Source organism: Lepisosteus platostomus, chromosome 1 (assembly GCF_059453375.1).
Source record: "Lepisosteus platostomus isolate fLepPlt1 chromosome 1, fLepPlt1.hap1, whole genome shotgun sequence".
NCBI lineage: Eukaryota > Metazoa > Chordata > Actinopteri > Semionotiformes > Lepisosteidae > Lepisosteus > Lepisosteus platostomus.
The window spans coordinates 23,847,162-23,864,045 of record NC_142611.1 but is presented as its reverse complement, the minus strand read 5'-3'; the positions used below and the strand labels follow the sequence as shown (position 1 = coordinate 23,864,045).

General features: G+C 34.8%; 1 protein-coding gene across 2 annotated transcripts in view; it reads right to left on the bottom strand.

Moving 5' to 3' along the window:
- Positions 1 to 14,666, bottom strand: part of gabrg1 (gamma-aminobutyric acid type A receptor subunit gamma1) — a 113,261-nt gene extending 98,595 nt beyond the window's left edge. The window contains exon 1 of one of the 2 annotated variants that reach the window (XM_088627442.1): positions 14,569 to 14,666. Coding sequence is in view for 1 of the 2 variants with exons in the window: in XM_088627435.1 (XP_088483561.1) it covers positions 14,261 to 14,358 (98 nt within the window). In the remaining variant the exon portion in view is untranslated. The other variant, XM_088627435.1, reaches the window with a different exon arrangement.
- Positions 14,667 to 16,884: the final 2,218 nt, after the last annotated feature.

Here is a 16,884-nt window from a genome sequence, read left to right as displayed (position 1 = left end):
TCACACTGTGTTCACAATACAAAAATAAAAAAACTATTTTGAATACATCTGACTGACTAAGCTTCCCTTAGGGTGTCACTTTGTTCTACAATACGCAGGCTCATTCATATTATTGCTATTTTTATTTTAAATATTTATTTAAATGTAATATAATATAAATGTAATATAATTTCAGTTTTGAAATGAGGGGAAATCCGCCTTTTACAAGAAGCTTATGGGAGAATTTCAGCATCTTGGGGGGAATAATAGTAGACAAATTAATTGAGTGTATCGAAATAATTAATACAACACATGAACTTCAAACATTCATTGTAAATACTGTCCTATCTTGTTGTCAATCTGTCTTTTATTGCCAGCCTCCTCTCCATTGAAGGTACAAGAAGATAACTTAGGAGAAGGAATTATAGTTTCTATCTCTTCCTCATCAAGCAACCACATACAGATCTAGCCATTCAAAATGAGCAAAGTATGCTGCGATAAAACACGGTAGGCATAGAGCATCATACCGCATTATACCGCATGCAAATTAGATTATGATAATAGTATCCGGAAGCACCTTGTAAGACCTTGTAAAACTGCCAGGTGGAGCTTATAAAGCTTAATGTTTTCCAATTAAGAATTAAAGTTGTTTACTATTTAGAATTTTAATAATTTTAAACTGTCTATTACAGCAGGTTAATCATTAAACATTAAAAACTCAGTATATTTTATAAAAGCAAGATTGCTCAGTTGGACAGCAGTACACAACCTTCCACATTCATCATAAATATTTCAATTATGCAGAAATATTGAATGCATCAAAGTCTTTACGGAAGATATTACTAATAGTATAACTAATGAATGACCTTAGAGAGGCTGTAAGCTCAAAGTATTACTGTGGTCCACTTTCTTTGTAACCGTCTACTTCAGTTTAACTGTTGCGACACGAAAATACGTTATTTTCCTTTAATTGACAAAAAGTAACACCACAGCATTTCGTTGATCCGATCAGGTATTAGTTTCCAATCATACAAAGTAAGTTTAGAGAATCTCTGATCACCATGACTATAATGGTTTCCCAGAGATTGCTCATAAAGATATTAATTTAGGAACATACTTTAAACATATTATGTAAACTGCATATGGCTGGTATTGGTAATTTAAATAAAAAATACACACCAGTATTCCACTTTTTTCCTAAATATTTTAAGCATCAAAGTCTTTCATTCGATTACATACTGTGGTTATTTTAGAAATGTTTTAACATGCTCCTTCTGACTTTATTAAGTTTATATATTTGTAAAAAGTTATGTTTTAACCATGTTTTAACTATTTCTGTGAATACTTAATGGTCGTTATCACAGTAAAAAAACACATACTTTTTAGAATTTGATTAATACGGAATATAATATGGAATCACGTATCTAAAGAAATTAATAATAATATAATTATATTCAAATACTGTAGCTCAAATTATCACAGTAGTGCACTTTCTTTGGAAATGTCTGCATCAGTTTAACTCATTCCCCCGTGACTAAGGTTTAGGTGTAATGGGTTAGGCATGTGCCTTGCATGCTGGAGGTTGGGGGTTCAAACCCAGCTGTTGCCATGAGGTATATTTTAACAAATAAAAATGTCTTTGAAAAATTAAAATAGCAAATATTATGAACACTGTATTGACATTTTTTATATTTCTAAATATCACAACATGTTTGAAGCTAAGTGATTTATTAACAACAACGAATAATTTCAAACTGCTACTGTACTGCTGCTGGAAGAGGTGCTAGTGGGGCCAGCAGGGGGCGCTGTATAACACCCCAGTATAGTGACGGGGACACTATACTGTAAACAGGCGCCGTCCTTCGGATGAGACGTAAAGCCGAGGTCCTGACTCTCTGTGGTCATTAAAAATCCCAGGGCGTTTCTCGAAAAGAGTACTGGTGTAACCCCGGCGTCCTGTCCAAATTTCCCATTGGCTCTTACCAATCATGGCCTCTTTATAATCCCCATCTATGAATTGGCTTCATTACGCTGTTCTCCTCCCTATTGATGTGTGGTGAGCGTTCTGGCACTATATTTGTCTTCGCATCATCCAGGTGGATGCTGCACAGTGGTGGAGGGGAGTCCCCATTACCTGTAAACTGCTTTGAGTGGAGTGTCCCTAAAAGCGCTATATACGTATAAGCAATTATTATTAATTATTATTATTATTATTATTATTATTATTACTGCCACAATTGCCGTTACTACTGATAATAAATATTATTGACACTATATTGAATTTGTGAGTTCACCTCCTTGCAAAACAATCATGACGTTGTCATCCAATCTAAGGTTTGATTTTTTTATTTATTTTGAAACTGTGATCTTGACTAACTCGTTCACAGCGCCCTACATTACAAACTTTCTTCTTGAAATTCTTTAAGTTAAACAAATGAAGGAAGAAGGGTTATTTTTACAATTGGCACTCAGAGATTCTGACTGATTTAATTCCCCTCATTTAGCTTAAATGGATAAAGAAATCATCCAGTAGTTACAGTAAGGGAACAAGTAATAGGTTAATTCAATGCTGAAAAAAGAAGAGATAAAACACAAAGTTTCGGCTGTGAAGCCCTCTTCAGATATTAGCTCTTCAGTATAATACAAATTTATCTGTACCATTTGTTGGGATAGACAACTCACTGCACTACAGCTTTGGTAAGGAGACGGACTATGGCCAAAATCAAGTAGACTCACTCACACTAAATAATGAAGATGAAAAGAAATGGGAAGTCAACAAGAGACAGCTTTTTACTTTACAAGTTTTTTTACTGTGATATAGACATGGGTAATGTCATCCCCATTAAACAATGTGCTTATCGCGCAGATCCTGCTAAACTAAAAATTAGACACAAGAAGAGTATTATTGGACAATGTTGTGAGGCTCTGGTGGAATTTCTCTGTAAACTGAAGAGTAATAGAGGAGACACATTGTGAAAACTGGCTGAATCCCCAGATTTAAATCCAATAGAGTGTTACAGTGATATAAACGTAGGTAATGTCATCCCCATTAACAATGTGCTTATTGCGCAAATCCCGCTAAACTAAAAAATAGACACAAGAAGAGTATTATTATTATTAATGGTGGAATCTCTGTAAACTGAAGAGTTATAGAGGAAACACGTGTATCGCCTCTTTTTACACTTATAAAAAAGAACATTCCAATGTTAATGCGACACAGAAGATATGATTAATAATGTAGCGCTTTCGGGCTCACGTGGGTATGGGCCTTACACTGCTGCGATCACTCAACAGGGAATCAGCCAGTTGAGCTAAATAGAGATCTCCTCTCAACCTGGCGGCTCAGGTCCCTGCTATTCACAGGGAATGGCAGTGACGTCACCATGCTGGCAAGCCGGCAAACTGGCTCGCACCACCTGAAATTACAATAACCTTTTAAATCTCAAGCTGTTAACTCTAGTTCACACCTGCATGTCAAGATCATGGTTTCAAAATAAAAAAAACATCAAATCTTGGATGAGAACATCATGTTCATCAATGTTCGCAAGGGTGTGAAGCGTGACAATTTGTTACAGTTACCATTAGGAGAAAGAAAAGTTTTATTTTATTATTCATTTGTGGCTGGATAGTTAACATTTCTCAAGTGCTTTGTCAGTCTGTCCATGGGGGGAAGGGGGACTGGCTGTTTTTTTCACTGACAAAGTCGTGTTGTGTTAAGAAAAACTACAGTATGTTTAACAGCTGTTCAAAACACTTTATTTAGTGGGGCAATTTAACAGACGCCTCAAGCCTTAAAATAAAATCATATATATTGTAACTAGAATCAAGAATAACAAAGCAGTATTAAAAATACCACTGAAACAATAATAATGTGTCTGGTCATAATAAACAGTATTGATTTAATAATAATAATTTCAAGCTTCTTGTAACTTTTTCGGAGTCACTTTTTTCTTCGGTTTTCAACCACGGTAAATTTAGCTTGAAGTTTGTAAACAATTTTGGCACGCATGTAGCGTTTTTAAGAGACCTCCTAGAGTTAAGAGAACACGTGCTTTATTTTTAAAGTACAGTGTGAATGTTCTCACAGCCTTCAGTTTGTCGTTTCTATGCCATTTTTTTACCACATATTCTTATGTCCATATCTTTGCAAGGGAAACAGAGCCTTGAAACCAAATGCAATTTAAAGACCAAGACTTGTGAAAAGTTTCACAACCTCTACATAAACATATCAGTGAAGTAAGACGTTTTTTCTGACACTCAGGGTTTTTATTGATGCGGAATTACGCACCATCTGGAACACTGGGGGACCAGTGAATACATACGTTCACAATGTGAAAAATACTGCTCAATAGAGTTTCATGCGAAAAACCCGTATTTGGCCATAGGAAGCAGAACAATACAGTCTCTAATTACGCAGAGTGTAAGCATGGGAATAAAGCTTTGTTTGATTTCTGAAACCCTTTCTTTATGTCCAGTTTTCATTCAGGTAAGGGTAAACTATATACATAATACTGCTGACAGCAGGAAAATTCATATTCTTTACTCAACAGCGTCTTAAAAACAGCACCCATGATGTTCGAACCGATTTTTTACACAGAAGACTGACACAGCTTTGCATTGTACATCTCTTTTTCTTGTGGTTTTATTTAATGTGGCACCATGCACTGGAATAGTAAGATGCTGTTCACAAACCAATAGCATTTAAACACCCACAATGCTGCAACTAAGAGCTTTACAAACTATGCAGGTCCTCTGATCTTTCTAAGCCTTGCTTTGGGTTGTGAAACCTTTTTACATTTTTTTAATTATTTTTTTAATACGGCACCGTTGAAAGGTAGTACATGGGGATAGGGGGGTGCTCTTCACAAGTCAATAGCTTTTGTGCAACCATACTCATTATGCTGTAACCAAGTGTTTTACACACTAGATACGCCGTTTGACCTACCAACAACCTTGCTTTGATATGTGAAGCCTTTCTTTCAGATACCTGGCTATTTTTTCAGATAACTGGATATGTACATTTTGCAAACCCTGGTCTGATGATAATATGGTATGCACAATGTCACAGTGGTAGGTTTTGCAAGCAGGAAATGTAGTGATAGATTTGAAAGAAACCAAGGATGATATACAGCAAAATTCAGTGGAAGGACTATAAGTTTATCTGCAGACAGTATTGGTTCCATAAACTAGGGAAAAGGAATCCAACAGAAATACATAAAGGAAACACAGAAGTGTTTATCGATCAATCAAATCTCTTTTTAATTGTTGTATTCCTTATTACATACATTACAAAAACATACTTGCTTTATACTGTGCAGTGTATTAAAAAACTCTATGGTCACTACACTGTATGTAATGCTGCCCACTAAACCTCTTTCCCACAATTTCACAGGGGCAAGGTCACGTAGCTGATTCACAGCTGGATACAATTTTATCTTATCAACATATTTACTAAAACAATCCATCTAATTAATCTCACCGTATTAGTCTCACTGAACACCCCAGTGCTCACTCCATGTTCACACTCCCAGTAAAATAAAAAAACATTTTTTTTGCATTGTCACCTCGCACCGGGGGGGATGAAAAGAACCCATGGTCATTTTTTTCCCATCGACAAAGTTTATTAAAACTCATTCAAAGGATGTGGTGTGTTAACTCTACTTAACAGAGCTGCTTGTAAGAGCAAGGTGACTTTCTGCTCAATTAAATAAAGCTACAGTACAGACAGATTTTAAATTCTTCAAGCAAAATTAGCTGTTTGTCAAAATCTTCTACTTTGCAAGCAGTACATGACTTCTCAAAAGGTACCCTTTGTCTGTCATGCAAACTCAACAAAGGTTTATTTTTTATAATTTGGAAATTTGAACGGTATGCCTCAGGGACTCATTATGGTATTGTAGTGAATGCAATTCATGCAGGAAAATCAAAATATCACCCTCCCTCAGCTGTATATCGCCACCCACTGTTCCAGAGGTGTAATGTTTCAAAGTATTTGTGAAATATCTTTTCCTACTCCAGTTATTAATCCAAACTATTTTTAATCATCTGGCTATGAAAAAATATATAGCCAAAAGGATCACTGTAAAGGTTAAATTCAAAGCTGAAAAGACAAGACTCACTGTGCCTTCTCTAGCTCTGAATTCATTTCAATATTATTAATAATATATTCCGTATTGCATTTAAACTGGAATGTTTTTACAAATATAGGAAGAGGTTCACAATAAGCTATAATAGTGATCCTGATGGTAACTGTAACAAATTGGCACGTTTCACATCCTTGTGAAAAAATCATGACGTTTTAATCCAATCAAAGGTTTGATGGCTTTTTTTAATTTTGAAACCGTGATCTTGACATGCAAGTGTGAAGTAGAGTTAACAGCTTGAGATTTAAAAGGTTATTGTAATTACAGGTTTGTTCGAGCCGGCTTGCCTGCCTGCCAGTGTGTTGACGTCACTGCCATTCCCTGTGAATAGCAGGGACCTGAGCCGCCAGGATGCGAGGAGATCTCCATTTAGCTCAACTGGATGATTCCTTGTTGAGTGATCCCAAAGGCCTGGGTTTGATCCCCCAGTGTTAAAGGGCCCATTAACATTGGAATGTTCTTTTTTACAAGTGTAAAAAGAGGCGATACACGTGTCTCCTCTATAACTCTTCAGTTTACAGAGATTCCACCATTAATAATAATAATACTCTTCTTGTGTCTATTTTTTAGTTTAGCAGGATTTGGAGGATAAGCACATTGTTAATGGGGATGACATTACCTACGTCTATATCACTGTAACACTCTATTGGATTGAAATCTGGGGATTCAGCTGGATTTTTCACCCAGTTTTCACAATGTGTCTCCTCTATTACTCTTCAGTTTACAGAGAAATTCCACCACAGCCTCACAACATTGTCCAATAATACTCTTCTTGTGTCTAATTTTGAGTTTAGCAGGATTTGCGCGATAAGCACATTGTTTAATAGGGATGACATTACCCACGTTTATTTCACAGTAAAAAACTTGTAAAGTAAAAAGCTGTCTCTTGTTGACTTCCCATTTCTTTTCATCTTCATTATTTAGTGTGAGTGAGTCTTCTTGATTTTGGCCATAGTCCGTCTCCTTACCAAAGCTATAGTGCAGTAAGCTGCCTGTCCCGAAAAATGGTACAGATAAACATGTACTACAGATGCAGCCATTCAAAACTGTGGTACAACGCAGTGGGAGTGTCGCAATATACCACGATATACCGTATGCAAAATAGATTATGATAATAGTATCCGGAATCACTTTGTAAAACCGCCAGGTGGAGCTTATAAAGCTTAACCTTTCCTGTACAGCATTTGAACTGTCACCGGAAAACACCTGGTTTTGAATCCCGATACTGCTGAGGGGCAAACTTTATTCATTAAGAATTTAAGTTGTATGCTCCTTAGACTTTTAAAGTTAATTGTGTATTTCAGCATGTTATCATTATACATTAAAAAGTTGGTATGTTTTATGAAAGCAAGATTGCTCAGTTGGACAAAAGTACACAACCTACCACCTTTATCATAAATATTTTAATAATGCAGAAATATCTTATGCATCAAAGTCTTTACCGAAGATATTACTAATAGTATTAATAATGAATGACCTTGGACAAGCTGTAAATTCAAAGTATTACCCTGGTCCACATTCTTTGTAACCATCTTTGTAAACAAAAATACTTTATTTTTTTCATTCACAAAAAGTAACAACACTTCGTTGATCACACATTCGTTTTCAATCATAAAAAGTATGCCTTTCACATGCTCATAAAATATATTAAATTAGGAACATAAACATATTACTGTATGCAAGCTGTACTGTATATGGGTGAAATAATACACACCAGTATTCCATTTCTCCCTAAATATTTTAAGCATCAAAGTCTTACATGTGGTTATTTCGGAAATGTTTTTACGTGCTCCTTCTGACCATATTACTGTATGTTTATATGCTTTGTGAAAATTGATCATTTTAACCTTGTCTGCTAATATGTTAGTTATCGGAGTAAACAAAAGCATACTTTTAGAATTTGATTAATAGGAAATATAATATGGAATTGCGTATCTAAAGACATTAATAATCATATATTCATGTACTGTAGCACAAACAGTAGTATTAGACTTTCTATTGGTTTCTGTATGGCTGTTTCAGTAGTGGTTACATGACTGCATCAGTGGTGTGATGGCTTAAATGACTGACTTCTAACCCTGAAGTTGGGTGTTTAAATCCAGCTATTGCCATGAGATTTCTTTTAACAAATAAACATTTCTTTGAAATCTAAAATAGCAAATATTATTGGCATTATATTGACATTTTTTATATTTCTAAATATCACAACATGTTCGAAGCTAAGTCATTTATTAATAACAACTAATAATTTCAAACTGCTACTGATATTATTACTGACAATAAATATTATCGACACTATATTGAATTTGTTGGTCTTTCTAAATATCACAAAACACTCAAAGTTAAGTGATTACCATTTTCCAGGAATACTTGCGCTCGTTATCACAGTAAAAGAAACTCATACTTTTCAGAATTTAATTATTATTTTGGAAACATTTTTACATCCTCCTTCTGACCATATTGTTTATATACTTTGTGAGAAAAGTGAAATTTTAACCTTTTCTGTGCATATGCTCGCTATCAGAGTAAACAAAATCATACTTTTAGAATTTGATTAATACAGAATATAATATGGAATCACGTATCAAGGAAAATGGGTAATGGGTGAGGCGTGTGCCTTGTGTGCTGGAGGTCGGGGATTCAAATCCAGCTGTCTCTATAAGTGTTTTTTTTTAACAAATAAAAGAATGTAATGAAAGCTTAACGCCAATTTTTTGTTCCTTTTTTGATAGTCTTTGGGCTTCCTTTTCCAGTTTCTTTCACTGTTGTTCCAAAGCCCTTTTTTACAGTGATAATGAGTGTAAGTGTTCACAGAAATGCTTAAAACATTATAACTTTTATATAAACTTAATGTAGTCAGAAGGAGCACATAAGACTTTTCCAAAATAACCAAAGTATGTAACTGAATGAAGGACTTTGATGCTTAAAATGTTTAGGAAGTGGGTAGAATACTGGTGTGTATTTTTTATTTAAACTACCAATACCAGCTATTTACAGTTTATATAATATGTTTATGTTCCTAAAATAATATTGTTTATGACCTTCAGATGCTTTATGCTCCCCTTCTTTTTATTCTCAACTACTAAAATGTCCCTTTAGTTGTAAAATTCCATATAAATATTCAATACTAAGCAGATTAAATCATGCACAGTAAAGAGATTAAATGATTAAATCATTCCACTAACAACCAATGCCAGCCAAATCACGTACCGCGGTACACCGCAGTGAACTGTTGGTAATTTCGCACGGTATGGAGTTGTACTGTGCATTTCGAATGGCTGAATCTGTATCTGTTTTTCATGTTGTCAAAGGTAGGCTTTTGTGTATGACAATCAAACAGTATGTCTTCTTTAAAGTTGTCACCTACAAAGGAGCTGAAAAAGTCTTGCTCTGAGGGACCAGAATGGACTAATACCTCTCTCAGTGCCTCTTTAGTATACTGAACCATAGGCTGGACTGTGGAGAAGTCTGTCTTCCCTTCGAAAATGCTTTGAGAGAAGGACTACATGCACTAGTACATCTTGCATCAAGTGACAGAGGGCCACGAAGTTGAATTGTCTAACAGATCTTTGTGATCTGCATAAAACTGACACTGCACTTTTTAAGATTTGACAACCACCCCACTGTATGCAGTAAACTTCAGTGTTGGCTTCTTCAGTTGTTTCTGCAAACCAAAATTGGAAGATTAGCAAACTGTTCAATGATATTGAAAAATGATTTAAATTGAATTTAGGACTAGGCAAATACCTGGAATATGGATAGATAAGTGTAGAATTTTACTTTTGGAATCAAAACAAAACTGTTTTTATAAAACGAGAAACAATGACCTTGAAAAAAACGTATGGAAAAAATATTTGTTGGTGTTTTTGTTGATACATAATTTTCATCTACTGCAAAATACAGAGAAGCAATAAAATGATAAGCAAAATGTGAAAACGTATAGTTAAAATAATAAATAAATCTAGGGATGTTAAGATAATTTTGCACATGTAAGACATCATTTAGTATATTGTATATAATTGTGATGACCGTGTTACAAAAACTATATTGCTGTTCTGGTATCCCAGAAACGAGCAAACAGATTCTTGGGTTTAAAGGTTACTGAAACTGACAGGCTAAAAACCTAAACAGATGTAGGGAGTTGATTTAAGTCTTCAAAGTCCTTAAAGGCATTATGACAATATAAAAAAATGACTTTTCATTAAACTTGCCATGCCACTTTATTGAAGCTAACAGACTGGTTGCTATGAAGGAGCATTTTATTCAGAACTAGCTGTTACCAAAAATATAGTTAGATGGGCCACATACACTCTTCTGATTTGTGATGCTGTGATTGTAAGTTTCCAATATATGTTTTGTATTATTACGTCTGTGTTATTTTAAAATTTAATTGCAGTTTTTTCTCCATGTTCTGTTCATTGCTTGGCTATTATAAGAAAAGAGAGTTGTGATGGATTCTGTGAGAGGCAGGTAAACAGATGGCTGTTTGTGTTTTGACTCTGACAGAAACTGCAATGTTTAGTTCATAATTAACCAATTATGTTATTCTACCTGGAAATTTAAGTATGTATTAAGTCTAATTTAAATGAAAATATACAAATAATTAACAATATTTTCTCAGAAGAAAGATTTTGTGATGGAACATTCCCCATCATCTCAGCTTCTCAACAAGAACTAATGGCTGTTTCCTTTGAAATGGGAAGATTTGTGAAATTGATATCAGCAGCGAGCTGCATGTTGGTAAAGAAGCAATCTTAGATTATTAAACAGTCTGTTTTCCCTGTTACATAAGGTGTTCTTTCCATTTCACAAGCTTGTTTGCACAGCAACCACAGTCCTGTATCATTTAATTGTGGTTAAGGCTTCAACCATCCCTTAACAGAAAGCGGCCGATTCCAGGTAAGGGTCATGGCAATCAGGAATTAATCCCAGAAACACAGAGTGCAGAGCAGTATACACCCCAGATGGAATACACCCACCCCCAAGCATGAATGGACAATTTAGAGACAGCAATTAACTTAGCTACTGTATGTATTTAAAAGGGGGAATGAAACCAGAGAATCCAGATCCTGTGCAAACACAGAATATACAAAACTACAAAGAAGGTGCCACAGTTGTAAATTAAAACCAAAACAAAGACCTATGATGCATTAGTACTAAATGCCACACCACCATACTGCCCCTGTTCAGTATGCCATCATGCAAAATATTATATATTTGTAATACACATGACAAAATTTTTCCTTCTGAACTGTAGTTATGGATGCACAATCTTTTTATCTATATCCATGCAGTAAAAGTAATTCTATTGATCTCTGCCCTGTTTCAAGCTCACAGGGTAACGTAACAGGTCTGTCACTAAATTTCACATTGCTTGCCTGTCTCATTCCATTCACAGGTTTTCAAAGATTTACACTCTTTTTAAAAAGGCAAAAAAAAATCACAGGAATCAATTATGAAAATAACAGTAAACATATACAATTTTATATTGCCTTTAAAAGTAAACTAGAAGTTTAAAGTCAAGTTTTTATTTCTTGCTTGGATGTCTCTAATGTTTATATAGGTTTCTCATAATACAGAGTGTACATACAGTGCCTCGAAAACATTTTCAGCCCTCTCTAGTGCTCAATTTCTTTTCAATTTTACTGATGCATAGATTGTCTTTTAAATTTATTTAGACTTTGCAAATTTATTTAGACCCTTGCACAATTTTCCCATTTTGTTGTTTGTCATGACACTATGAAGTAAAAAATCAATGTATAATCAATATACATTATCTACATTATCTAAGCAGAAACAGAAATAAATAGATAATATGAAAAAAATGGAAAGTCATAACTGTATAAATATTCAATCCATTGGCTTTAAAAACATTTTTTTTATATAAATCACAGAACTAATATTGACTAATATTGTAAGGTCTTTCAAGGAAAGATTCAATCAAAGAGATTTTAAAACAGCTCAAGGATAAAGTTGTATAAAGACACAGATCAAGATCATTAAAAACATGTAAAATCTCTTTGATTTTCAGTTCAGTTAAGAAGTGGGAAGCACCTCCTCCAAACCGAGCAGCTGAGCAAGGAGAAAACTAATTCAAGATTCAAATATAATGCCCTTGAATGAACTACATAGTTCAATGGTTTGAGAGTGTGTGTATAAGTCAAAAAGATTTGTCACTCCACAAAGTTAGCCTGTACAGCAGAGTCAAAACCCCATTTAAAACCCTGAATGGAGTTGGCAGCAAAACATTTAAGTGATAATGCAAACATAAGGCAAATGCTTTTGTGGTAAGACAAGACAAAATTGATTTTTGTTTTGTTCTTAACGCAAAGCATTACATTATTACACCACCCACCATAGTGCATCACTCAGACAACACCATCCCTACTGTTGCTAGCAATAAGTTATGGAGATACTTCTACTCAGCAGGGACTGGAAAGCTTGTTGAGTTTGGTTCCATTTGGAAAACCTGTTCAATTACTAAAGACTAAAAACTAGGTCAAAACCACATCTTTCAGCGGGGCAATGACCCCCAAAGCACAAGGTCAAAACTACACTGGATTGGGATAACAAGAAGAAAGTAAATACCCTTGAGTAGCCAGATTAATGTCCTTATTTGAATCTGGAAAAAAAAATCTCTATCAAGAATTGAAAATTGTCTATGAAACATCTACTAGTTATAATCAACATCCTAACAGAGCTTTTGCAAAAAGTGCACCATCTCAGTGTAGCAAAACCTATGAAAAGACTTGTAAGTATTGACACAGGGGGTGAACACCTATGTAATTAAAATATTCCATTATTTTATTTATCTTTGTATCTTTTACTGACATGCAAACTCTTTCACACATAAGAAAATATAGTTTCAGTATTTACAGTTTGAATTAATACATTCACTCTAAAGAATGTGTATAAATCATTTGTAATTCAGCAAAATGGGACATAAGAAGACATATGAAGGAAGTTAATAATTCTGCAAGACACTGTATATATTGTTGTAAGGTATTATATTGTATTATTGTGGTGTTCATGGTTTAATACTGCATCCAAACTGTAAACTTTCTCGTTTGAAGTATACCAATGTATCGGTGTATATTGTCTGTTCTGACTTGTTTCCATTGCGGCCTGAATTATAGTAATTTCGGATACTGCATAGTTGTTAATAAGTTTAAATCATGTAACCTTACATATTAAAAATGTAAATGTCCTGTCTATACACAAACCAGAGGAAAGGAAAAGCACAATACTTTTCCTTAAATTATTTAACAGCTTATCTATAATTACTATTTTTCATTATCTACCTCTTTCCCATTCTTTTTTAGCACGTCGTTACCAAGGAGACGGATTCAACCGAAGAGCCCTTTTGCCGCATTTCCAAAGAAACTACCCAGAATGACTCAATTTACCGCAAGGCATGTTAAGATGCTTGAAGTATTCTGCATTCGTCCATTTTTAGCAGCAATGTCACGTTATTTTTTTATCCATGTCTATCCATGTTTTATCTTTTAAATTATCTATGATCTTTTGAGGGAAGCAAAAAACACAAACTCGTATTACATAAAATTGATTAAACTAAATACATTATAAAATATAAAACGGGATTTTACTCGAGTGGACGATTTGTAATGTTTTATTTAGATTGACAGATAATCATTTATTTGAAACAGTTTTTTTTCCCCCGGCAGTATTTTAAGTATATAAGTAAAATAAAATTAAACTGACCCACTGCCATTGGGTTTCAGTTCCGGCAGTGAAAGTAACCATTTTAAAAATCAATATGTTATAATCCCGTTCACATTGTCCAACTGCCTGAAATTGGACTGTAAATAGACAGCTAGTGTATTGCGATATTAAGTAAAACGGATTGAGAAATGTTTTGGAACTGTAAATGTAATATTATTTATTTTCATAAAAAATGCATGCCATTGTTGAGAGTGTTAATAATAATAAAACAGCTTCTATCTACACACCGTTTAGGTTATCTGCAATCTGCTTTAAGGATCGAGTATTTGACATTTACTTTATATTTTAAAACTCAACTATTCTCAACCTCAGTAATACAGCGAACATATCCAACACCACGTACAGCGCAGAGTCGAAACCCATCCCGTTTGTCTTTTTTTTCTAAGCAAACTTACCAGACTCCAAGCCAAGCTAATAGCCAAAGGACAGGCACTTTCCTTCTATGACGAAGCAACCAAGGTGGGGTTTCCAGACCGAATCTCCAAAAGCTCATTTTAAGTTTATTTTTAAACTAATATATATATATATCCCTTTATCCACTTCGCCAACTGTTACAGTGCAATTCTGCTGGGAGCAGGAAAGGTCCGGACAGATGCTTAGATTGATGGCTCAGTCTACCAATCAGTTTATTAGATTATTGCATGAATTATTATTATAGTATTATGCTCCAATAAGGTAAGACGAGTGTCAAAATTTCCTTTACCACTTCAGAAGAGGCAGCTTGCAGCATCTGTTTGAGCTGCTTCAGCAGGTAAAGATCAGGACAATGCTGTGCCATAGGTTCTCGTGGCAATATTCCGCAGCCGCAGCTGAATTGCATGTTTCAGGTGCAACTGAATTACTTGGCATTTCGCGTCTGTCTTAATGACCAAAATACAGAATTAAATTATATTCGATAGCAATAGGAACACCATGGTTATTTTACAACATTTATTTAAACGACATAACATCTTGCATTTTTAATCAGATCACGCTTTATAAAATAAACGTTTAAAAGTCATATTGGCTTCCTTACGAATGTAAATATGAAAAAAAAACTCCTCTATTGGACGAAAATATGGTTCCCTTTATTATTGCAATTGTAAATCTCGATCTGCTTCTGCATTATTTTCTTCCCTGGGGAAAATGTAAGACAGTGGAATGATAATAAAAGCTCATAGTAATGAGTTACAGAAGACATTATGCAAATACGTGCGTTGAGATGTTGTCATGGTGATTCGGTCAATTTGCATTACAGTCCATAACAGGCTGTTTGCAGTTCACCGCTGCAGCATCCTCTCCCATCCAATATACAGGCATCTACTGTTTGTTTTATATACAGTAGACGTACATGCCATTATGTAGAATATCATACTATTGTTAACCATAAAAGAATGATGTTCTTTTTTTATTTTTATTATTATATTCTTTTAAATCAACAACCTATAATGCTGAAATAAATATGTTAGTCCATTAATTTCTCTGTTATTTTAGATTATGAGAACATTGTAAGGTAAACGCAGTTTGATTTCTTGAGAAAACACTTTTTATTCTAGAAGTATGAACAGCACTTAAGCATTATTTGAGACATTGTCTTTTCCAAGACAATTCGTTTCTCTATAAGACATTCCGTGGAAGTGGGTTATCTGAGACATGTTTGCAGAGACTGAATTGCAGAATATCTCATACAGAGCCAACTACAGTACTTTCAAGTCCAGACATGCCAAACCGGGAGTATTGTGATTTTCCTCTTTTTGTATTTGGGTTATTATTTGCTGTAAAATTGTCCTGTACACCGAACACATGATTAAGGCCAATGTTGCACCAGTTCAGTCACCCACACAACACTCCACACCACTAAGACTGAAGATAGCCTCTTGAGATGAACATATACCTCAGGCATACCAAATGTGTTCTGTACAGATAATATTGTACACACACACGGATGCTAAATATTGAATATACAATTTATTGATATACTGTAACATCAATATATGCATAACAAACATAAGATAATATATTTGTGAAGTGATCTGTGGTGATACAAATGTCTGATTGTTCACTCATGGATCACAAGGAGATGAATTAAAATATATCAACTACAGTATAAAATATTAAAGAATATTAGAAATCATACATTTTAAATTTTATTCTCAAAGATCCGCTGCCCAGACATCTTTAATGAGTTAAAAGTTTCATTGAAAATACAGAACTTGGCTCTGTTAGTCTGTGGTCTGAATAAGCAGCTACCCTGTATGTGTTCTGTGTAGTAAGTGTTCTGGTGTTGAAGATGAGGGTTTGTACAGTATATGTAAGAGAGTGGACTATTGTGTGAAATCAAGTTCAATGTTAGTGCATATTTCTTTTGTTGAGCGGTAATTGAACATGTAAGAAGTGAATGGGAGTGAATGAGCTAGCACCTGTTAAATGCATTTTCTTTTGTACTTCACCAGTGGATTGATGAAGGGCTTCTTCAAAAATGTATTTATATAGATTATATATATTTCCAACTGGGTTTTTCACTCATTTGCAGAAAATTTAAAAAGAAGTGGGTATCACCCCAGAGTGTTGTGGCTAGCTCTGGTCCTGGAGCTTATAGTGATTCAACAGAACCTCCCCTGAGTTTCCTGACTATGATCTAGAGTCAAAATCAGAAAAGGTACCACCGGTGCAGGGAGAAGAGAGGGAGCTTTACCCACCTCTAAGACTAAAGTGCCAAAGAGAAATGGCTTGAGCGACATACAGAGTCGAAAACATATGGTGTTGTCTTCTCAGCTTTAAAGGTACACTCCTTGTGGATGAATTTTTACCTCGAACATATGCCCATATGCCAACATATGCAAAAGCAAACTGAATACAAAATGTACTTGCAAGAATTACAAACATTGCCCAGGTCTACAGATGCAGCCATTCAAAATGGGTGGGGTATTTCGCGGTATACCCCGGTGGGCGTGTCGCAGTATCACGCAGTATCACGGGGTTAATCGCGTCATTTGACGTCATGACGGAAAGTATCCGGCATCACCTTGTAAAACCGCCA